This window comes from Artemia sp. Qi Xiang Cuo, chromosome 12, assembly GCF_049724085.1.
Source record: "Artemia sp. Qi Xiang Cuo chromosome 12, ASM4972408v1, whole genome shotgun sequence".
Classification (NCBI taxonomy): domain Eukaryota; kingdom Metazoa; phylum Arthropoda; class Branchiopoda; order Anostraca; family Artemiidae; genus Artemia; species Artemia sp. Qi Xiang Cuo.
The window spans coordinates 42322217-42347874 of record NC_142805.1 but is presented as its reverse complement, the minus strand read 5'-3'; the positions used below and the strand labels follow the sequence as shown (position 1 = coordinate 42347874).

Genomic DNA, 25658 nt, shown 5'->3' with positions numbered 1-25658 from the left:
ATAATTATATTTTCTAAGTTATTGTAGCTCTTGGGCCATAAGTTAGAAGGATCAGACAAGGTATGCCCCTGCTATTTGAATGGCAATTTTCATCAGTAAATGTAAGGCTTTTATCTACAACCAATAAATTTTCAAAATGACATCAATAAGGGCACTATTCTGGACACTTTTTGTGGTGTCTATTTTTGCCTTGTACTGTTGGAGGAGTTTTTCCTAACCAGGAAAATGGAATTAGATGTAGGTGGAGGTAGAAAACTGCAAAATATTCCAGTTTCGTTATACAGGACCAGCAAAAATTCTTTCCACTCTATGCCTCAAAGCATGAAGTGGTATGATTTATGTGATTTTCATACTGTTTTCTTCAGATGCTGATGATTACAACTTTGGTTAACATATGGTTTGCAACCATATTTGAAAGGGGAGTGGTCCTTCTGATATGACATTTGTCAGGCATGCTGTTATTCAATTTTTAAACAGGAATTTGTTGATGCTGTGAGATGATACAAGGCAAAAATGCAAGATTTCTAGCAGAGTTGCAGTAGTGGTAGCAACAATGAAAACGATAGTATTCAGGAGAACACTAAGCTTGTTTTTACTCCCAAACAGATGCTTTGCTGTATGCATAAAAAAATGCTCACTTTTTTGCTCAGAAATGCATATGCCTTGTGTCTTTGCTCAGTCCTTATTTATAAGGTTTTAAAGACTTGAAAATCTGCTTCTTAAATTTGGGAAAACACTGCTGGTGTGGCTTAAAATCCTGCAGAAATATTAGGAATTACACTTTAAAAATAGTCATTTAGTTTAGTTTTGTCAGCAATGAATGAAACCTTTGACTTTTTTTTAGCAACTGTACCTTTTTCTTAGCAAGCTTTAGTCTCAGCTTCTAGTCATCCTTTTCTGGTGTTTCTGTAATATTTCAATTATTGCCTTTCCTGCAGTTTTTGCACAGGCCTAATTGCATTTTTACCTTTGGCTCAGAACACCTTCCCTATGCATAATTTGAGGAATATATCTAGTTCTCATGGTTTTACTTTTATAACATAAGGGGACACCACCAGATGGCTAAAAGGAAATAGTACAGTTTATCTATAGAGGAAAAAAACCTTAGCCAAATGTTATATATATATAGAAAAAATGTCTAACCAACTAGGTGGCTAATATGAATGACAGTGTGTATATATATATATATATATGGAATCTTTAAATTAGTCAAACAGTTGGCTATTAGATCTCACCTATATATACATTTCAGCCTTAATTAGCCAACTAGTAAGCTAATATTGTAATTGTATATACACTATTAAATTAGCTAACTAGTGGGCTATTAATATCCCAGGTATACATAAACTTTATTTTAAAATAGCCAACTAGTCAGCTATCATTAAAGTTTTTGTAATACACTTGTGGAATTAGCTTAACTAGTTGGCTACTAAGATCTCTGGTATATATAAGCTTTAGTTTAAAATAGCCAACTAGTCAGCTATCAATAAAGTTTCTAATACACAGTAGAATTAGCTGACTAGTTTGCTATTGAAGTCTCAACATATACACATGTTTAGATTAGCCAACCAGTTGGCTATCAGATCTCACCTATATATAGACCCCAGCGCCGCACTGATGAGGGAAGAAAAGCGGCAGCAGGGCCAAAAACAGCGCACCGCAATGAATGTTGGACACAAACATTAATGTTTTCACCAGTCTTTCTCAAATCACAGCTTAAATTTACAACAGATTCGAGCCTATTCATGAGGTCAAACGTTCCCAAGTTGCTGGCTGGAAACTGGTCTTCTTCATTATTCATCAAGAGAAGTAGAAATCTGGTAGAAACAAAATGGCTGTGGTGTTTCAGAACCCTTGCACAATACGAGTAGCTGAAGCATCTATTAGCTATGTATTATTAACATAAATAATTATCAAAATTAGTAGTTTTTTTCATCAAGCATTACTGCATAAAAAAACTTCAAATACCATATATCAAAATTCGTCAGTAAAAACTTTGAACATAACGTTGAACTTAAAAGCTTAATTTTTTCATAATGCCCTTTGTCTATATCTGTTTTGTCACCTTTAAAACAGTTGAAATAGGCAACTTTGATATTGATTGTTTTTTTGTTTTTTTTTTTGCTCTTTTGAATTCCTAAAAAGCCTTCTTGTATTAAAAACTGGTTTTTAATAACAGTTAAAAAAAACACATTTTAAAGTTTTTTGGCTTCTTTATAGAATATATGTCATGTAGGCTAAGGCTGAACTGCTGCTTTTTATTGCTTTTGGCTGCTCTTTTGGATATTATTCATTTTTTCTTTCGGGGATTCATTCCAAATTATAAACTGATAAATACCTAATATCAGTCAAATTATAAACTGCATCTAAAAGGAGTAAATTTATCAAATTGAAAAATACATGATGAGCACTTCACATGAGAACACTTCAATTACAATGAAACAAAAAACACCTAATGGTTTATTTAGTAAGAAGAAAAATGAAGTGCCAGCTATTTTCTTAGGTATAAAATGAAAAGCTCATCCGTTTTAAATGTAATCAAATGAAATAATATGCAGACTGAAATAGCTCCAGGAAGATGTTGAGATTTTCATCCTAGTTTGTCACTTTTAATCCAAGCAAAATGTTAGGACAGTTAGCATCAGTTATTGAGTTTAAGCTTTGATTTCCAAATGCTAACAAAAATTATTAAATTTAAGAAAGTCACAACAATAAGTCACCTGTGGTCAAAATACTCAAAGACTCCTCTTTGATCCCCACCCATGCTCAAAGTTTCTGCTATGGTCATTTCCATGGAAATCTCCAAAGAGTTTCTCATTATAATAGCTTTCAAGCATAGTTAGGGGTATTTAGCCTTTTTGCCTTTCTTCAAAGCTTTCAAAAAAGTGTTATAATATTCCAAATGTTATGTTTGTTATATTTGTGCATATTTTTGGTAGTGGGGTGATCAAATTTTTTAAACCACTGTAGATATGTAAGAATGTTGCAACATCTAGTACCCTGAGGTCATAAGACTGTCAAAGACTCCTCCTTGAATCTCCCAAATTGAAAGCTTTTATTATGACCTGGCCTTTTAATGTAACTTGGGCACTGGACAAAGGGCATCATTGTCACTTGAGCACAGTGTTAGGTCAGGATGTCAATATCACTTTTGTCACACCTATTTGTTTTAGTGTGAATTTGCCAGGTACTTATGAATGAATGTTTTCAAAGTAAACCCGTTTCATCAATAAGAGAAAAATGGGTTGGACACATATGTCCCTTTCCCTTTGGACATCCCTTTTATATTTTTGGCATCCCTGCTTTCAATAAAAAAAAGTCAAGGTACTATCACTTAAATATAATAACTCCCTATGCCCACCCCCTCTGGATACCATCTTGATAGGATACCGTCCCTGCTTTAAATAAAAAAAAAATAATTAACTTATTGGCACCCCTGCTCTCAAAAAACAAAATCGAGGTATTATCATTTAAATATGATAGCTCACTACCCCCCCCCCTGGATACCACCTTGATAGGATGCCATCTCTGCTTTAAATTAAAAAAAACTTTTTGGGATCCCTGCTTTCAATAAAAAAATTTCAAAATACTATCATTTAAATGTAATACCTCCCTACCCCACCCCCCTCTGGATACCACCTTGATAGGATACTGTCTCAGCTTTCATTAGAAAAATAATTTACTTAATAATTAACTACGTCACTATATGGTTCAAACAAACATGCAAAATAATGTTAAATAGCTTAGTGTTCCTTGAAAAAAAAATTGAGGGTACGAGTAAAGGGGTACAAAGACAACAACAAAAATGTCAAAATTATTCAGATATACCTCAAATTACTGGAAAACTGAGCCATAGATTTGCCATGGCATTCAATAAGATCCAAAGAATCGAATTAAAAGGGAGCACACACAAAAGCCAAATTAGGCCAGTAGCCTCTGAGAAATTGCAAAATACCCAAGACAATGAACAAGTCCTAATGGGGGGCCCAAGGTCTACCAAAATATTTCAATGGTTTCCCAGGGAATTTGATATCATTTTCTTCTGTCTCCACTTTAAATGAACAAAATAATTATCTTTTTGGCATCCTTGCTTTCAATAAAAAAGAAAGAGGTATTATCATTTAAAAATGATATTTATGAATCATATTTTTGGGGTAACTTCCAGTTCAATCTTTAATTCCCCAACCTTGTACATAGCTTATTCTAAAGCTAAATTTTGTCTCAATATAAAGTTTTTTTTTGGGGGGGGGGGGGTAAAAATTTTTCAGAAAGAAGATTGTATTTTCTATCAGGCATTCAACAATTGAGTATTAAACATTAAGAAAATCTTATCTAAAAACAGCAAAAAAAAAAAAATCTGCAAACTTACAATTCAGCTGTAGAAACAATCTGTAGGCTGTCAATTTCAAAATCCAACCAAAGCCTGAAGCTGTACGGTAGTGAATGTGTTCTATAAGTCTATTCAACTTGAAAGCTAAATTTTTGACTATGAAGGATGTAAGAAATAGTGATTGGGAAACTACATTCAAAATGATTTAAACTCATTTCATAAAGACAATAGTTTTTTTTTTGTCAACATATGAAGAACTGTGTATATTGCAATATTTGCAATTGCATCTGTCTGGTTTTTATGCAAACTAACAAAAGAGACAAAAATTAACGAACAAGAGAGTAGTGAAGAATTATTGTATACAAAGTAATATTTGGCAGGGAAAGTCACTGGTGATAAATAGCTAAGGTTGGCACCGTGATTGTGTGATTTTCGGGGAACCAAATTTTTTTGGGGGTGATGCATAGATTTTTGGGGAAATACCCAAAAATTTGGGTATAGTGCAAGCCCTGCTTAATTTCTAATCAGGAAAATCAAAATACTAAACTACACAAGAAGGAAAAGCTCCGCCTTTGCAGTTGATGCAATAAAGAATTGACTTTAAATTAATTTAAAGTCAACCAAATGCCACCACCTCTGCTGGCGGCAGTGTGCTGGTGGTGTTATAAAACTTTGGTGGTGTTTGACTGGGCTTCTTGTCAGCAGCATTCAGTCAATCTGCAGGCACAGTGCTGGGGTCTACCTATATATATGCTACACTTCAGTCTGAATTAGCCAACTAGTCAGCTAATAAGAGGAATATGTTTACTTTATAGAATTAGCTAACTAGTTGGCTATTAATATCCCATAATATATATATATATATATATATATATATATATATATATATATATATATATATATATATATATATATATATATATATATATATATATATATATATATATATATATATATATATATATATATATATATATATATATATATATATATATATATATATATGAAGTATTTAAGAAGTGCTTATATTGCATCTGATTCAAGGACTAGCAAGATAAAAGTTCTTCGTTTTGGTTAATTGAACTCATTATTTTATCTTTTCAGTAGCATAGTAATAAATTACCTCAAAAAGGGGGCTATGACAGTAATGCACTTAGTTGCTGGTAAAGCAACTAAGTGCTGTACGTAATATATATATATATATATATATATATATATATATATATATATATATATATATATATATATATATATATATATATATATATATATATATATATATATATATATACGAGGGCAATTCAGAAACTAACCTCCGATTGGTCACAGTGCGTGTAGTGGGGGGAGTAACGCGCCATCTGTGCATTCACGCGCTCAGCAGGTCTGTTGGCATCAAGCCGTAGTCGAGTGAACATCGTACCTGCGCTAGTTTAGTTATTGTGGTAGTTTGAAATGTGTGCTGCAATAGAAAATCCCGCCAAATGTGAAGTGCGTGCTGTTATAAGGTTTTTTACAGCCAAAGGATACTCTTCAGCAGCTATTCATTGTGAGCTTTGTGCCGTGTACAGACCAAAAGTTATGAGTGAAGGAGTTATCCGTGAATGGGTAAGCTTATTTAAAAGTGGACGAGAAAACGTTCATGATGAAGAAAGCAGTGGTAGACCATCCTTGGTGACTGACGAACTCGTTCAGACAGTTGATGCAAAAGTTCGTGAAAATCGACGTTTCACAATGGCAGAGTTGTCTACTGATTTTCCACAGATTTCTAAGACTCTTTTGTACGAGATAGTGACAGCAAGATTGGGTTACCGTAAGTTCTGTGCATGATGGGTGCCCAAAATTCTTACCGACCACCACAAAACTCAAAGAATGGTCTCTGCATTAGACTTTCTGTCACGTTATGAGGACGAAGGAGAACCATTGTTAAACAGAATCGTGACCGGTGACGAAACCTGGATTAAGTACGTGAACCCTGAGACAAAAGACAGTCAAAGATGTGGGCACATTCAGATTTACCTACCAAACCAAAAAAAGCCCGGCAAGATTTTTCCGCCAGAAAGCAGATGGCAACGGTGTTTTGGGATGCCAAAGGGGTGTTGTTGGTTGAATTCATGGAACGTGGGACGACCATTAATCAAGACGTGTACTGTGGAACACTAAAAACATTACGACAGGCTATACAGAGCAAACGCCGTAGTATGCTGACTTCTGGTATCATTTTTTTCCACGATAACGCCCGTCCTCACTCTGCTCGCAGAACAACAGCCCTTCTTGAGTCCTTCAAGTGGGACGTTTTCAACCATCCACCTTACAGCCCAGAGCTGGCGCCAAGCGATTATCACCTCTTCATGCATATGAAGAAATGGCTCGGGTCCCAGCGGTTTGATGACGACGAAGAGCTCAAAGATGCGGTCACAGGCTGGCTCAAGGCACAAGCAGGTGATTTTTATGCAGAAGCAATTTCAAAGCTTGTGAAGAGATACGATAAGTGCCTCAATCGTTATGGAGACTATGTCGAAAAATAGTGCAAAGATGTAGTTGTAAGATGTATATATTAAAATATTTTTACTTAACTTGGTGTATTTTTTTCAATCAACTGGAGGTTAGTTTCTGAATTGCCCTCGTATATATATATATATATATATATATATATATATATATATATATATATATATATATATATATATATATATATATATATATATATATATATATATATATATATATATATATATATATATATATATATATATATATATATATATATATATATATATATATATATATATATATATATATATATATATATATATATATATATATATATATATATATATATATATATATATATATATATATATATATATATATAAACTAAGTTAAAATAGCCAACTAAGCAGCTATCAATAAAGTTTCACATGTTTAGATTAGCCAACCTGTTGGCTATTAGATCTCACCTATGTATACACTTCAACCTGAATTAGCCAACTAGTCAGCTAGTAAGAGAACTGTATATACTTTATAGGATTAGCTGACTAGTTGGTTATTAATATCCTTGTGTATATATAAAATTTAGTTTAAAGTAACCAACTAGTCAGCTATCAATACAATTTCTAATATACTTTGGTTATCAGATCTCAGGTGAGATCTAATAGCCAACTGATTGGCTAATTTAAACAAGTGAAACTTTAGAAACTTTGTTGATAGCTAACTAGTTGGCTAATTCTACTGATTATTAGAAACTTAATTGATAGCTGACTAGCTTGCTATTTGAAACTGAAATTTATATATACATAAGATATTTATAGCCAACTGTTTGGCTAACCTGAACATGTGCATATAGCTGAGACTTTAATTGCCAACTAGTTAGCTAATTCTAATGTGTATTAAAAACTGTATTGATAGCTGACTAGTTTGCTACTTTAAACTAAAGATTATATGTACCTGTCATATTAATAGCCTACTAGTTGGCTAATTTCACTTTATATTAGAAAGTTTATTGATAGCTGACTAGTTGGTTATTTTAAACTAAAGTTTATAATAGGTACCTGGATATTAATAGCTGACTAGTTGGCTAATTCAGGTTGAAATTTAAATAGAGATGTGATCTAAACTGGTATGCAAATTTAAAGGGTAAATATTTTGCCTTTCATCATTAGGCCGGTTTTTTAGCACTAAAATCTTACATCTTTCTGCAAAGACTATTGTTTTTTAACTCATCTTTCTTTTAAGATCTTACAGCTCACTGATGTTAGCAAAAAGTGTGAAGATTGCCACTGTTCTGTCATACAGAACAATGATGAGAGAACTTTGATGATCTACTCATCATTGTGCTCAGACCACTGATCAGAGAAGAATGATGAAAGATGTTTGAATAAAAACGACAAAAGATGTAAGATCTTTGTTCAAAGATTTCACTTTTAAGCGTTTTCTGACAAAAGATGTAAGATATTAGCACATTGATGAGTGAAAAACAGGCCTATTATTGACTTACAAATAAAGCAAACATACCACTTGATGCTTTTTTGTGCTCTTTACAAATATAATAATCATTTTTGTTGCAAATGAATTTTACCCCCACTCCTATATATACCAATTCAAGGTATATATTTGCACATTGGGGGGGGGGGAGGGTAAAGTTTAAACTTACCTCTCATTTGCATCATAAATAAACTTTACCCCCCCCCCCCTAACGTGCCAACATATACTCTGAATTGGTATATATAGTATTTTCAACATAACACCTTTAAATTAGGTGTTGTTTTCTTAGACCACACTGCTGTTCTAAGGCAAACAAATAAACTTTCAAATGGGGATAAATCCATTTATTTAGACAGGTACAAAAGTCCAGATATTTTGGTCACATATACAGCAACTGTGTTCAGTAGAAATACTAAAATAATAAAGTTGAAACTAGCATATTTATATCCAGCAAAATAAATAACTTATTGGGTCATTCATGAAATAATGAACTTCTGGATTATTCACTAGATTATTTTCAGAGAGTTCATTGACTAAGTTCTTGATGTAAAATTTCTTCTTAGGGAGCTGCCAAGAATATCTCTGTCATCCAATTCTATGCCCCAGACTCCACCAGAAGTGAGGAAGAATGCGATGAATTCTGTTTCACACTACAAAGCGTCATTGACCAAATCCATAAGACGTACTGATTGTCATGGGGGACTTTAACGCTATAGTAGGTATGGATAATACCGGTCGATCCGATATAATGGGACTTTTGGCCACAGAAAACTCAATGCAAGAGGAGAACAATTGCTCAACTTCTGACAAGAAAACAAGTTATTCTTAATGAACACAATTTTCAAACACCCAAGAACATGATTGATTATATCCTGATATTGAAGTGCTGGAAGTCTTCTGTATTAGACACAGTAGCATTACCTGGAGCAGACTTCGACTCTGACCACACTCTCCTGATGTCAAGGTTCAAGCTAAGAATGAGAAAATTGCAAAAAGCAACAAAAATCCCAAGATTCTGGCTGGATCTGCTGCAAGATCCCGCAAAAAGGCAGACCTACACTTCCACTCTATCTGAAAAATTCCGAGAGATCCTGGAAAACCATTCTCCCCTGACCACTGCTAATGAGATAGACTCCCTGACTGAGCAGGCTTCATCAGCAATCATAGAGACAGTGAATGACATCCTTGGAATAAAAACTCCAAATGAAAAACCATGGATCACAGATGAGATCATTGCGCTATGCAAGGACCAGCAACTTTTTTGCAATAAATCCAACCGTCACAGTTGGGATACTTACAAGCTCCTCAAGAGAAGAGTAGAGCAAGAGATCAGAAAGGCACTACGTAACCACCTACGGAAGAAATGCAAAGACTGCAAAGTACTGTCCAAGAAAGGAAATAGCAGAGCAGTTTTCAGAATGGTACGCGAGTTAAGTCGGAAAAAAGAGCCACAAACATCAGTGATCCTGGACAAAGATGGAAATGAGATCTACGATTCAAAGATGAAACTTGAAAGATGGAAAGAATACTTTATCGATAAACTGAATCCCCCAGTAGCTGCAGATCCTAAAATACTAACCCACTTCCCCATACCCGACCAAGAACTCAGACCACCACCCCCACTCAAGTCAGAAACCAAATCAGCAATCAAGTCGCTCAAACAAGGAAAAGCTCCTGGCCCAGACGGAGTCACCTCTGAACTCATTAATGTTGGATCGGATGATGTAACTAATCTGTACCATGCCATTGTGTCTGCGGTGTGGGAAACCGGCCATGTACCCCGTCAGTGGTGCAAGGCTGCCATTGTACCCATTCACAAAGAGGGGTCAAAGAAAGAATGCCGAAACTACCATCCGATCAGCCTGACAAGCCATCAGTCACGTGTCCTGACCAAAATCCTACTCCGACGCATACAAGCAACAACTGCCTTTGTCATTGGAGAATATCAGGCCAGCTTCCGCCCTCGAAGATCAACAATCAATCAGATATTTGTCGTTTGGCAACTCATGGAACGACACATTGAATTCAACCAAGAACTCTACCAACTATTTGTTGATTTCCGTCAGGCATTTGACCTGATATGGCGCAAAAGGACTATGACATATCCTCCTTCACTACGGTATCCCTTATGAGATAGTTCAAATAATCAAGAGTCTGTACGACCAGTTCTGAGGCCAAGCAATAACTGTTGATGGGTTGTCAGAAGAGTTTACAACTTCATCAGGAGTACTTCAGGGTTGCATCTTATCACCACATCTCTTCAACCTCTTTCTAAATGATGTTCTGTCAATGATGCAGTCAGAATATGGTGCAACAACAGGAGGAGTGTTAATAGAGAATTTTGTCTACGCTGATGACATTGATGAGCTAGCCAACTCAACACAAGAATTTCAGGCACAAGCTGATAAACTCTACAATACCACAAAGCCATTTGGGATGGAGATCAATGCCAGCAAGACCAAAGTCATGGTAACTACGAGACGTGAACTAGACAACCCGCCCATTATCACCATAGGCGGGAGACAGGTTGAAACGGTTGACCACTTCCTGTACCTTGGTAGCCTACTCTCCTCAGATAATTGCCATGGCTCTGACGTGAAATGTCAACTTGCACTTGCTAGCTCTAGCTTCTGAAGACTAGCCAACCTCTGGAAAAGTAACCACCTATCCAACAAACTCAAAATGCGCCTATTCAACAGTTTAGTAATCCCCATAGTTATTTATGGATGTGAAACATGGACTCTGAAAACCAAAGACAAAATAAAACTTCTAGCTTTTGAGGTGAGATGTCTCTGATGCATTTCTAGAATCAAATACACTGACTGAATCACAAATGTGGAAGTACGTCAAAGGCTCCAGTCCACTGAAACCATACTCAGTAAAATTAAGAAGCAACAACTGCGCTGGTTCGGCCACGTCAAGCAAATGGAGCCAAGCCACCTTCCGAAAATCGCCCTTGAAGGATCCCTCCATGGCTTCTGCCAACGAGGCAGACCATAAAAGCGATGGATGGAGAACTTCCACTTTGACAACGTCAAGATAGCCCAGTTATCACGTATTGCACCAGATAGAGCAATGTACCAAGCCCTTACGCATGAGCTAGCAAGAGGAGTGGCCCCAAAACGTCCCACAAGGATGGCTGGGACCTAATTAAGTAAGTAAGTAAGTAATGTAAAACAAATTTCCAATGAAAGTGGCAAAGCCTTCTGTGTCTTCTAATTGCAAACCAATGTTGAGTTTTGCAAGCTTGCTGTATATGTGACCAAAATATCTGAACTTTTGTACCTGTTTTATAACTGTCTAAATAAATGGATTTATCCCCATTTGAAAGTTTATTTGTTGGTATATATAGGGGTGGGGTAAAATTCATTTGTGACAAAAATGATTAGGCCTATATTTGGAGAGCATAAAAAAAGGCATTGAGTGGTGTGTTTACTTTATTTGTAAGTCAATAATATGAACTTCAAAATATAATATAGGCTATATAGGCCTATTCCTAGGCTATATAAATAAACTTTCATCAATCTTAGCCACCTAGTCAGCTAGCCTAAAAAAATTTCTAGCCTAGGCCTATAGACAATGATTGGCTAAGTTATTTTTCTCTATATATAAACTATACTACTTTATATTAGCTGTATGGTAGATATCCAGGTAAAATTCTACTTTAGTTACTTTTGGCTATCTTGGAAAGGAGTTGGGTTAGGAAAATGAAACTTTCAGGGATGGATGTACATGCTAAGGTTTGTCCCGGGAAGGTACTTTGAAGTACCTACCTCCACTCATCCCCCCTCTATATAATGGTAAATTACTGCACATTACTAGTTGTTTTTAAATCATATTTCATCCTATATTACTATCATAAATATAAATCACTGCTTACCTTACACAACTTCTGCTTTTAACCTTGTTCATTAAAATATATTCCAAAATCCTATTTAAATCCTAAGCCATTTAATTTTCAACCCATTCTGACTTCCTTTATGGTATATGAAACCTGGTTAGTTGTGATGTCACACTTGCCTTATCAGACACCCTTACCCTTAAGGGTAGCAGGCACATGCCAAACGACTCTGTTGATAAGACCATTTAAACTGTATTATTTAGGGAAAGGATTTCACAAGAGAGATCAGTAAAAATAACCTAATCCTTTTTAGAGGACAAATTATGTCATAGGAAGATGTTTAGGAAGCATTAATAGATAGAGTGCTAAAAACATCAGAATCGACTTCAGAGGACACATTATATCATGGGAAGAGGTTTTTAAAATCCCCCGTCCCCCCAACCTCAAAATTTCCAAAATTTTACTTTATAAGCTTTTAAATATTTCTAAAGAACTAATAGATAGAGCACTACAAGTTTCAGAATTGACTTCAGAGGACACGTTATATCACGGGAAGAGGGTTTTAAAATCCCCCTTCCCCCCTCACTCAAAATTTTCCAAAATTTTATTTTAAAAGCTTTTTAAATATTTCTAAAGCAATAATATATAGAGTGCTAACATCATCAGAATCAACTTCAGAGGACACGTTATATCACGGGAAGAGGTTTTGAAAATCAACCTTCCTCACAAACTCAAAATTTTCCAAAATTCTACTTTATAAGCTTTTTAAATATTTCTAAACCTCTAAGACATAGAGAGCTAAAAACATCAGAATCGACTTCAGAGGACACGTTATATCACGGGAAGAGGTTTTTAAAATCCCCCTTCCCCCCAATCTCAAAATTTACCAAAATTTTCCTTTATGAGCTTTTTTTAAATATTTCTAAAGCACCAATAGATAGAGCGCTACAAATTTCAGAATCAACTTCAGAGGACACGTTATATCACGGGAAGAGGGTTTTAAAAGCCCCCTTCCCCCAAAAATCAAAAATTATAAAAAATCTAATTCAGAAGATTTTTTAAATATTTCTAAAGCGCTAAGACATAGAGTACTAAAACCATCAGAATCTACTTCAGAGGACACTTTATATCACGGGAAAAGGTTTTTAAAACCCCCCTTCGGCCCAAACTCTAAAATTTTCCAAAATTCTACTTTAGGAGCTTTTTAAATATTTCTAAAGCGCTAAAACATAGTGCTACGGGAAGAGGTTTTGAAAATCCTCCTTCAAGGAGGATTTTCAAAGCACTCTACGGGAAGAGGTTTTGAAAATCCTCCTTCCCCCAAACTCAAAATTTTCTAAAATTCTACTTTAGAAGTTTTTTGAAATATTTCTAAAGTGCTAAGACATAGAGCACTACAAAAATCGGAATCGACTTTCAGAGGAAAAATTATGTTATGGGACGAGGTTTTTCAAATCCCCCTTCCCCCCAACTCAAAATTTTACAAAAATTTACTTTCAAATCTTTTTTCAATATTTCTAAAGCGCTAAGACATAGAGTGCTAAAAACTTCAAAATCGACTTCAGAGGACATGTTATATCACGGGAAGTGGTTTTTAAAATCCCCCTTCCACCCAAAATAAAAATTTATAAAAATTATACTTTAGTAGCTTTTTAAATATTTATAAAGCGCTAAGACATAGAGTGCTAAAAACATCAGAATCGACTTCAGAGGACACGTTATATCACGGGAAGTTGTTTTTAAAATCCCCCTTCCCCCCACTCTCAAAATTTTCAAAAATTATTCTTTAGTAGATTTTTAAATATTTATAAATCACTAAGACATTGAGTGCTAAAAACATGAGAATCAACTTCAGAGGACACGTTATATCACGGGAAGAGGTTTTTAAAATCCCCCTTCCCCCCGAACACAAAAATTTACAAAATTTTACTTTAGAATCTTTTTTCAATAGTTTTAAAGCGCTAAGACATAGAGCACTACAAATATCAGAATTGACTTCAGAGGACAAATTATGTTACGGGAAGATGTTTTTGGAATCCCCCTTCCCCCCTAACTCAAAATTTTCTAAAATTCTGCTTTAGGAGCTTTTTAAATATTTCTAAAGCACTAAGACATTGAGTGCTAAAAACATCAGAATCGACTTCAGAGGACACGTTATATCACGGGAAGAGGTTTTTAAAATCCCCCTTCCCCCCAATCTCAAAGTTTTCCAAAATTATGCTTTAGTAGATTTTTAAATATTTCTAAAGCTCTAAGACATTGAGTTATAAAAAAAACTCACATAAATTCAGATGAATTAGTATTTTTCGTCAAGAGTTTGAGTGACGCACATGGCCCCAAACAATCAATACAGTCAAAAAATATAATTTAGTATATTTCTAAAAATTTCTAACGAATTAATATATAGAGTGCTAAAAAAAAGATAATAAAATTCAGAGGACCGCTTATATCACGGGAAGAGGTTTTGAAAATCCCCCGTCCCCCCAAACTCAAACTTTTCAAAAAATCTACTTTAGAAGCTTTTTAAATATTTCTAAAGCAATAATAGAGTGCTAAAAACATCAGACTCAACAAGGATACTTACATCTGTTAAGAAGTAACTATTTCAAATGCAGGAAAAACCCATACTAAGTTGACTTATCTTTCCAATATATTCATAACCCAATTCACAGTTATCTTTGTTCAACTATTCCCGCCATTTAACAATGAAAGAATTAATTAAAGCTGCAATAGATATTACGAGTTACAGCTTCAGTCTGTAAATGACAATTATTGAGATATGTCTTGCAATTTTTGTGAAATAAATTTCTGTGGTGGTATCGTTCAATTTTCTACTGTTGAGGCAGTCTTAGAGTTGTATTATAACCATGGCATATTATTGAGAAGCAGGAATTGCGATATTTGTGGCCAGATTTGCGTAAAATATAGAAAATCGTTCCGTTGCCAGAAGTCTAGGCTTATACCTATCCGAGGTGGCCGTGAATATTCTCAGGTAAAGTGTAATTTTTCAAAATCAATCTATGACAAAACATGGATGGCTCGTTCACAGCTTTCTGAGCTAGAAAATTTCCGTTTTTTGAGGATTTGGCTTCAAATACTGCCTCCAAGGGAGAATTTCATGATCAACAATGTTACTTGTTGTAAACAAACCTTTGTGGATTGGAGCCAGTTCTGCAGAGAGGTTTGTATGTACATAAGTCATTCAAACTTCGCTCCTTTGGGAGGAGAAGGAGTCATTGTTGAGATAGATGAAGCCCAATTTGGGAAGCGTAAATATAATAGTGGTCGGATTGTCAAGGGTAAATGGGTATTTGGTGGAATAGAGCGAGGAACTGGAAATTCATTTATGGTTTCTGGGCCGGATAGAAGTAGTGCCACGTTGTTGGGAATTATCCAAAACCGAATCCTGCCAGGGACAACAATTATCAGCGACTGTTGGAGGGCCTACGATTGCCTGGGTAGCCAGGGCTATCAGCATTTACGCGTCAACCACAGCATAAATTTTGTTGACCCTGCAACAGGTGCTCACACACAAAACATTGAAAGAGACTGGCATGACGTTCAAGAAAATATACCCAGATATGGCATAAGAGAATAACCTATGGAAGGATATATGGCAGAGCACTATTTAAAAAAAAAAAGTTCACTCTCCTTGAGAATGAACCATTTCATGAAACATATATTGGAGCTTTATAACCCCAACTAATTTGTTTTTTATGGGTATTGTTTACTAATTAATGATTAAAACTTTGTAACAGGAAATTTGGCAATTTACAGTATCTAACCCCATTTGTTCTTAAAGCAATTCAAATGTTTTTGTCCAAATAGTTTAGTGTAGCAATCTTCATTCTTGAAGCTACGAGACGTTATTAAAGTGTAAATAGGGAGGGGGAGAGAGGGGGCAGAAGTAAATATTGGACTATAGATTATTCGGTACATGTGCATTATAAATAATCCACCACTATACATGAAAGAAGTTAAGTTTGGTTAATTGTAATTAAATAAAATAAAATATTATTAAAATATAATATTTTAGAATGAATTTTGTGATAGAGATGGGCACATGATGGGGGGGGGGGTAAATCAGAGCATATATTAAATACGTAACCTAACCCAGGTACCTTTGTCCCTCCCTAAACCCAAAAAAACCACAGTTTAAATATTGTAAACGCAATAAGAAATCACGCTTTGCGATCCATTTGTCTAACAAATACCCGTTTGTCTGGTTTCCTCGTACAGTCTATAGTGGTGGGTTATTTATAATGCACAAGGACCGAATAATCTATATTCGTTTTGATTATTTTTTTGGGAAACCCCTTAACATTTTGAGTTGGGTAACCACATAAAACATATTCAAATAGCTTAATCCTATAATGTTGAAAAATTTTGCTTTTCTTTTTTACATCTGCAATTCAAAATATGTAAAAAATGTTGGAACTTGTATAGAAATTTTCTTTCGAGGGTGCGAAGGTTAGTTGAAAGGAGATTTGATAGCGGGGGAGGGGGTGGGTGGGGGCGGTGGTCAGCAACCTGCTCGCGGTGCCCCTGCTTATACTAATCTAAGCTGACCATTTCGTTGCAACGTGTTGCACAGGAATAATACTCTAAAATCTGGTTGATAAATTGCCTGTGTAACAAATTTGTCTGAGTTTCGTAAAAGGGGAAACAACCCCTAAAAGTAAAAGATTTTAATAAAACGCATACCATCAAATTTGTGGTTCTTGGCGAATACCCGCCGGAAAATCCCCCCGGAAAATACCTCCCCGCAGAAAATACCCCCCCGCCCCCCAGGAATGACCCGCACGGAAAATCCCCCCTCACGGAAAATCCCCCCTCCCCCACCAACAATACCCCCGTGGACAATCAGGCTTTTACAATTTCAAATTATCAACCAGATTTTAGAGTATGTAGGGGGGATGGGATGAATGGTAAGGAGGATTTCTAAATCTTTGAGTAACCTTTAAAAATTTGTGAGTTATAGCAACAGAACCTTGCAAAATAGATCTTCTGTTTAAATGAAGTACAACAAAATTGTTTTCAGCTTCAAAATTTTTCTCAATCCCAACTTATAAGGTTTTAAATATATGCAAACACATTTCTTAAATTTTGGAAATAAAACATTGATATGACTTAAGATTCTACTCAAATAACTGAAATTGCATTTTCAGATCTATAGCCAGAGAAAAAGAAACTGATAACTGAAAATTAAGGTAAAATGTTGTTTTGTCAAAATTTCAATGGGTAATGGGTATTTCAAAAACATCTTCCCATGAAATAAAAAACGACTTCCCGTAACATAAATTGTCCTCTAAAGTTGAATCTGATGTTTTTAGCGGTCTATGTCTTAGCACTTTAGAAATATTTAAAAAGCTCATAAAGTAAAATTTTGGAAAATTTTGAGTTTGGGGGGAAGGGGGATTTTCAAAGCCACTTCCCGTGATATAACGTGTCCTCTGAAGTAGATTCTGATGTTTTTAGCACTCTATCTCTTAGAGCTTTAGAAATATTATAAAAGCTACTAAAATATAATTTTTTAAAATTTTGAGTTTGGGAGGAAGGGGGATTTTAAAAACCTCTTCCCGTGATATAACGTGTCCTCTGACTTCGATTCTGATGTTTTTAGCCCTCTATCTCTTAGTGCTTTATAAATATTTTAAAAGCTACTAAAATAGAATTTTTGAAAATTTTGAGTTAGGGGGGAAGGGGGATTCATAAAACATCTTCCCGTACCATCATTTGTCCTCAGAAGTCAATTCTGATATTTTTAGAACTTTATCTATTAGTTCTTTATAAATATTTAAAAAAGCTTTTAAAATATAATTTTATAAAATTTTGAGTTAGGGGGGAAGGGGGATATTAAAACCCACTTCCCGTGATATAAAGTGTCCTCTGAAGTCAATTCTGATTTTTTTAGCACTCTATCTCTTAGCGCTTTAGAAATATTTAAAAAGCTACTAAAGAATAATTTTAGAAAATTTTGAGTTTGGGGGGAAGGGGTATTTAAAAAACCACGTCCTGTGTTATAAGGTGTCTTCTAAAGTTGATTCTGATGTCTGTAGCGCTCTATGTCGATGCCCTCTAGAAATATATAAAAAGCTTATAAATGATAATTTTGAAAAATTTTGTGTTTGTGAGGAAGGGGGATTTTAAAAACAACGTCCAGTGAGATAACGTGTCCTCTGAAGTCGATTCTGATGTTTTTAGCACTCTATGTCTTAGAGCTTTAGAACTATTGAAAAAATATTTGAACGTAAAGTTTTGGAAAATTTTGAGTTTGGGGGACGGGGGATTTAAAAAACATCTTCACATAACATAATTTGTACTCTGAAGTCTATTCCGATACTTGTAGTGCTCTATGTCTTAGTGCTTTAGAAATATTTAAAAAACCTTATAAAGTAGAATTTTGGAGAATTTTGAGTGTGGGGGGAAGGGGGGTTTTCATAACCTCTTCCCGTGATATAACGTGCCCTCTGAAGTCGATTCTGATAATTTTAGCTCTCTATCTATTAGATCTTTATAAATATATAAAAATTATTCAAAATTAGAATATTGGAAAATTTTGCGATTGGTTGGACGGGGTTTTAAAAATACAAATACCTTTGATATGTCTTGCCATCTGACTTGGATGCTGATGTATGTATAAATCTATGTATTAGAGCTTTACAAATATTTAAAAAGCTTCTAAAGTATAATTTTGGAAATTTTTGAGTTTGGGTGGAAGGGGGATTTTAAAAACCACTTCCCGTGATATAACGTGTCCTCTGAAGTCTATTCTGATGTTTTTAGCACTCTATGTATTAGTGCTTTAGAAATATTTAAAAAGCTTATAAAATAAAATTTTGGAAAATTTTGTGTTTGGGGGGAAGGGTGATTTTAAAAACCTATTCCCGTGATATAACGTGTCCTCTGAAGTCAATTCAGAAACTTGTGGCGCTCTATATATTAGTGCTATACAAATATTTAAAAGATTCTAAAGTAAAATTTTGTAAATTTTGAGTTTGGGGGGAAGTGGGATTTTAAAAACCACTTCCCGTGATATAACGTGTCCTCTGAAGTCAATTCTGATGTTTTTAGCACTCTATCTAGTAATGCTTACTAAACATCTTCCTGTGACATAATTTGTCCTCTAAAAAGGATTAGGTTATTTTTACTGATCTCTCTTGTGAAATCCTTTCCCTAAATAATACAGTTTAAATGGTCTTATCAACAGAGTTGTTTGGCATGTGCCTGCTACCCTTAAGGGTAAGGGTGTCTGATAAGGCAAGTGTGACATCACAACTAACCGGGTTTCATATACCATAAAGGAAGTCAGCATGGGTTGAAAATTAAATGGCTTAGGATTTAAATAGGATTTTGGAATATATTTTAATGAACAATGTTAAAAGCAGAAGTTGTGTAAGATAAGCAGTGATTTATATTTATGATAGTACTATAGTATTAAATATGAGTTAAACACAACTAGTAAGGTGCAGTCCTGTAAACGTATATAGAGGGAGGGGGGAGGAGTGGAGGTAGGTACTTCAAAGTACCTTCCCGGGACAAACCTTAGCATGTACATCCATCCCTGAAAGTTTCATTTTCCTAACCCAACTCCTTTCCAAGATAGCCAAAAGTAACTAAAGTAGAATTTTACCGATATCCAAAACATAAGCATGGTAAAAGGTCATTAAAACAGGAAAATATTTCAGTGGGTGGCAGCCCTCTCCCCCCATAAAAACAACCAAATAGGACTTATTCTTTATAAGGATTTTGATTTCCTTGTCTCAACAGTCCCCTTAAATTTTTGTTGTACACTTTTATATATAGGATAGGCCTATATATAGCCTATTGGTAGTGCTGCACAGCAATAAAATTTGGTAAAGTTCTATGAAATCATATTATTGAGTTAGGACAAAAGTGAATACACCATTTGATGCCTTTTTTTATGCTGATTACGAATATAATAAGCATTTCTATCAGAAATGAATTTCAGCCCTCCCCCCTATATAGGCTATAGCCTACCTAACCTAACCCTGAATAGGCCTCTTTATACCTAACTCAATAATATGATTTTGTAGAACTTTAGGTCAATATGTACAAAATCATATTATTGAGTTAGGACTAAAGTGAATACACCATTCAATGCCTTTTTTTAACTGATTACAAATATAATAAGCATTTCTATTGGAAATGAATTTGAGCCCCCCCCCCCTTATATATGCCAATTCAGGGTTAGGTTAGGTTGGGTTAGGTATAGCCTATATAGGGGGAGGGCTGAAATTCATTTCCAATAGAAATGCTTATTATATTCATATAATCAGCATAAAAAAAGGCATCGAATGGTGTATTCACTTTAGTCCTAACTCAATAATATGACTTCGTATATATTGACCAAACTTTACCTGAAATTTATCACTTTACAGAGCTTTTTTACTTTATATATTTGCATCAAATCTAGATCCTACATCATTAAGGTCTTACTTATATACTAGCCTAGTCTATTGGCTAGCCTAGGCTATTAAGCCTACTATAATACTAGCCTAGGCTTCAGTGATTATGTTTTCTTAGGTTGAAAGCTGTGTGAGATTTTGCTGTTAGTATTTGACTTAACATGACTCAGTTATACCTAAAAGAAAGTGAATGTGACATAAAGAATCTTGGGAATGGCCTCTTCAGAGAGAGACACTAGGCTAGCTTAATAGGAAAGAGCACAAACATTAGCCTAATTACCATGATCAATTCATCATAATTATCTTCCATTTTTGACTGAGCTGACAGCAACAATCATCCCTACATTGTGTCAAGTTTATTTGGATTTTTGTCCCCTAAAGTTTGGACTTTACACTAACGCTACCTAGCGGCGCTGCATTCTCGTGTTCCTGGTTGCATTCTGTTATCCAAGTTGCGTTCTATTACCTGTTACCTGAGTTGCGTTTTATTTGGTGTCACCTTGATATCAGCGCCTGAAAGTTGCAGAATGCCACCAAAAAGGCTTCCGAGAAAGCCCAAAAAAAGGCAAAGACATTTGCGCTGCTTGTGATGAGAGTCTGGATGAAGAACCTAGTGCAATGAACTGTGACATTTGTAAACAATGGCTTTGCATCGATTGCCTTGAAATTAGCAAACCCGAGTATAATCTTCTGACTAAAATGACAAGGAGATTAGGCTGCGAATGGAAGTGTCCTGTTTGTAAAGGTAATGCCCATAGTGGCGCTAGTGCAGCCGAAATACCTAGATATTAAAATCAAGAATGCAGTTAAACAGTCATTTAGTGAATTTAAAGAAGAGTTCAAGAAAGATTTTGATGCCAAGTTCAAGGATGTGGAGACTCGTATTACTTCGCTTGAGCAAGCCCCGGGGGCTGCTTGTAATCCTGATCTGTTACAAAAGCTAATCCAATCTCAAGTAGAATCTCTTAAAGATGAAATGAACCAGCAACTCGAGAGCCACGTGAAAAAATTGATCGCTGAAGATAGAGACAAACAAAGACGCAAATTAAATATTCTAGCATTCAGAGTATTGCCGCAACCCAATGATGAGACATTCATTCGTGACTTCTTATGTAACGAATACGGCCTACAACGGATAGCTGTAAAAAATGTTCGCCGCCTCGTCAGTCCCAATAACTCCAGGAATGAAAATGATTCGCGTAAGGCGAGCCCCATTATTTTTTCGGTTGATGAATTAAAAATTAAGAAAGTGATCCTGCAAAAGTCATATGAGAGAAAAGGAACAGGCCAAATTCAGTTTAGAAATGATGTTTCAAAAGCCGAACGTATAAAGAGGACAAAGCTATATGAAGTACTTCGTGCGCGACAAGCTAATGGTGAAGAAAATCTAGTCATTCAAGGCAACAGAATTTGTCCATAAAACGTGCCCACCTCCGCAGCACCAGCTGCAATGGACACGAACTAGATGATTCTCAAAGAAATATAGATAGTAGTGTAAATAGCCCTGTGTCTTCTAATGTTGAAATAAGTACTATTGATGAATCAAGTGAATCTTTTTACAGTGCAAGATCAGTAAGCTGTGTTCTTTCCGAGCAGACTGTTTTCATGAGTGATGTTTCAAACCACAGCAGCATAGAGTCTGGGGAATATAATGATCTGGATAATAGCCCGAATAAAAGTTGCACGCATTGGATGAACAATGGTCTGAAAGTTGTCTTCAGTAACGTAGATTGTTTAACGTCAAAGCTCCATGAGATAAAATATGCCGTTTTGACGGAAAAAGCAGACATTTAAGCTTTCTGCGAGATTAAACCTAAATGGACCAAACTTCTCTTGGAGATACCCAGATCCAGATACCCGACTATACCTTGGTCACCAACTTATCTAGAGAAGGAGGAAAAGGAATAGCCGTGTACATCCAAAGCTCTCTGAAGGTAGGAAGCATAGATATTAATTCAGATTATGAACCATATATTGAACAAGTGTGGATATCTGTCCTCCTGCCTTGTGGGCCATTTTACATTGGTTGCATGTATAGAAGCCCCAGTTCCCCTAGCCTTGAATCCTCTTTACTTGCTATGAGTACTTCAATTGATATTAAAACGAAGCTACGAGGAAACATAATTATTGTTGGTGATTTCAATCTCCCAAATATTCAATGGGTCAACGGATTCAGTTTTTCTGAAAATAGTTTAATAAGACCATTCCTGGAGTGCCTATTTAATCATTCTTTGTACCAGGCAGTTAACTTCCCGACAAGATATAGAAATAGCCAGAACCCTTCGCTACTTGATCTACTACTAGCAAAAGACCAAGAGTCTATAATAAGCATCGAGCCCCTACCACCATTTGGAGCTAGTGACCACATTGTCATAAGTTGCAGTTTTAGACTGTATCCCCAAAGACTAGAATTTACAAAACACGTGTACACTGATTACAGTCTAATTCGTCAGGAACTGAATCAATGTGATTGGTCTTTCATTGAGAATATAGATGTGGAAGAGTCATGGACAACTACGAAAAGAATTTTACTGAAGGCTATTGAAAATCACTCTTCTACAAAATGGAAAAGGAAACCAAAAACCCTCCCGTATATTACAAAAGAAATAAAAATGGCTAGGAACAGAAAAAAGAAATACTGGAAGCTGTACACAAAGAATCAAAACCAGGCTGACTATTACACAAAATATAAGCAGGCGCGTAACCAGCTTAGAAGTCTCTCTAGAAATATCACCGAGAAATATGAGGAATCAGTGGCAGCTGCAACAAAAACTAACCCTAGGAAATTTTGGAGGTATGTGTCATCAGGTAAGCCTGGAAGGCATTCTGTCACTCAACTTGTACAAGATGGATCTAAAATCTGCGACCCAAGGGAGATAGCTAATGCATTAAATAAGCAGTTTATTTCAGTATTCACAGTTGCAGATAATGCCCCACTTCCAGACCCCCCACAGTACGAAATTCAAAAAAGTATGCCGCCCATTAATATTACTAAAGTAGATGTAGAGACTTGACTAAAGAAGATTAACCCAAATAAATCAACAGGACCTGACGGAGTGCCCCCTCGGCTCTTAAAGGAGACGTATGCAGTACTATCACATCCTCTCACCCTACTATTCCAAAAGTCCCTAAATACTAAATCTATTCCACAAGACTGGAAGGAAGCTTACATTACACCTGTTCATAAGGGAAGCAGCAGAGATGAAGCCAGCAACTATCGACCAATTAGTCTCTCCTCGGGAGTGGGAAAACTTCTTGAAGGCATAGTTAATTCAGCCATTATTGTACACCTAAATGCGAACAAGCTACTATCTCCTAGCCAGCATGGCTTCCATCCCAGTCGATCAGTTGATACTTACCTCATTGATGCTTACGAGCATGTCACAGAACTTATGGACACGGGATCCCCAGTTGATATGATATTATTAGACTTAGCGAAAACGTTTGATAAAGTATGTCATAGGAGGCTAAATTCTAAACTCCACGCAATAGGCCTCCACGATGAAGTAATAAATTGGACGATGCAATTTCTTACCAACAGGAAGCAGGTGGTAAGAGTATTTGGTGATGGTGGATCAATTTTCTTCTCAGAATCAGCAGATGTAGAAAGCGGAGTACCCCAAGGCACGGTTTTGGGCCCAACTCTATTCAACATCTATATTAATGATGCATCTTCAATCATCAAGAATAAGATTTGCTTATATGCTGATGATTCCAAAATAATAGGTCCAATTTATGACCCCCAAAGTACCAAAAACATCCAAGCAGATCTCGACGCACTCTCAACGTGGGCAAAAGCCTGGTGACTAGAATTTAATATCCAGAAATGCAAGGTCATACACTTTGGAGCAAACAACCCTCTCAGCCAGTATTTTATGGAATCCAATTGTGGTTCTAAACAGCCACTTACAACCAGTCACTGCGAAAAAGATCTGGGAGTTTTGGTTGATAACAAGCTCAAATTCAACTTACACACGCAGTCTGCAGTAGCCAAAGCCAACCAAACTCTCGGTATAATAAAGAGAACGTTCTGCAGTAGATCTCTAGCAGTGATTACTAAGCTCCTAAAGGGCCTGATCCGACAAAAATTAGAATTTGGGATGTCCATTACCACGCCAGTTAACAAGCTTGACCAATCGATTCTGGAATCGGTGCAGCGGAGAGCAACGAAATGCATAAGGGGTTTTCAAAATTTGCCATATTCTGCAGACTCCAGAGGCTCAAAATACCATCTCTCACATACCGACGTAAGCGAGGAGATGTATTGATGACATTCAAATTGATCTGCAACCACGATATCATCCCTGACTTATTCCAGTTAGATAGTTCGTGAAGAACAAGAGGGCACCCCCTAAAGCTCTACCGGAAACGCGCTAATACCAGGCTGCGAAACAAATTTTTCTCCAACCGTGTGGTTGGCCTATGGAATTCCATTAGGCAGAATGCAGTCATGTCCCCTAATACTGAAGCCTTCAAGTCAGCTGTTGACGGAGATTGGTGCAGCAAGCCATGGCACACAGTTTTGGATGTGCCCGATGAGCTGAGTCACCATCATCATTGACCAGCATCTACAGGATTCGTCCTTATCGCTGGCAAGTGCGATTTAAGGTTAAGGTTTGCAGCCTTTGCAGATCTTTTCTTAATACACGGTGAGGAACACAGTTCATATAATTATCCAGTAAGCTTATCGCAGATCATTTCTGGTCTTCGTTCTCGGTGCGAACAAAAGGCTCCTCCCACTTCTTTTTGCATTAGCGGGAATGCGGGTTAGTCTGTTTCCGATTATTTCCAACAAAGTGCATTATTCGTAATAGCGGGTTTCCACTTGTTTCCGATTAGATCACAGTCTGACGTGTCTACCCGTGAAAAGATCTGACTTCGCTTATGTTTATATCTGCAAAAACGTTCTCCGGAGCACTCGCACCCCGGTCTGGGTTTTTATAATGGATGAAATAGAGAATGATCATACTGGATAATTATATGAACTGTGGTGAGGATGAACTCCTATAAATCGTCCGTTGAAATTTGGTTTGAATTATTCAAATTCAAAAAAGTATAATAATGTAATCCTGTTGGA

General features: G+C 35.9%; 1 protein-coding gene across 1 annotated transcript in view; it reads right to left on the bottom strand.

Moving 5' to 3' along the window:
* LOC148946134 (uncharacterized) overlaps window positions 1-20968 on the bottom strand; it is a 103445-nt gene extending 82477 nt beyond the window's left edge. Inside the window, exon 1 of the mRNA XM_089097616.1 lies at window positions 20862-20968. Coding sequence (XP_088953742.1) covers window positions 20862-20891 — 30 coding nt within the window. The 5' untranslated portion in view covers window positions 20892-20968. The remainder of the gene's footprint in view (window positions 1-20861) is intronic.
* Between the last annotated feature and the right edge of the window lie 4690 nt (window positions 20969-25658).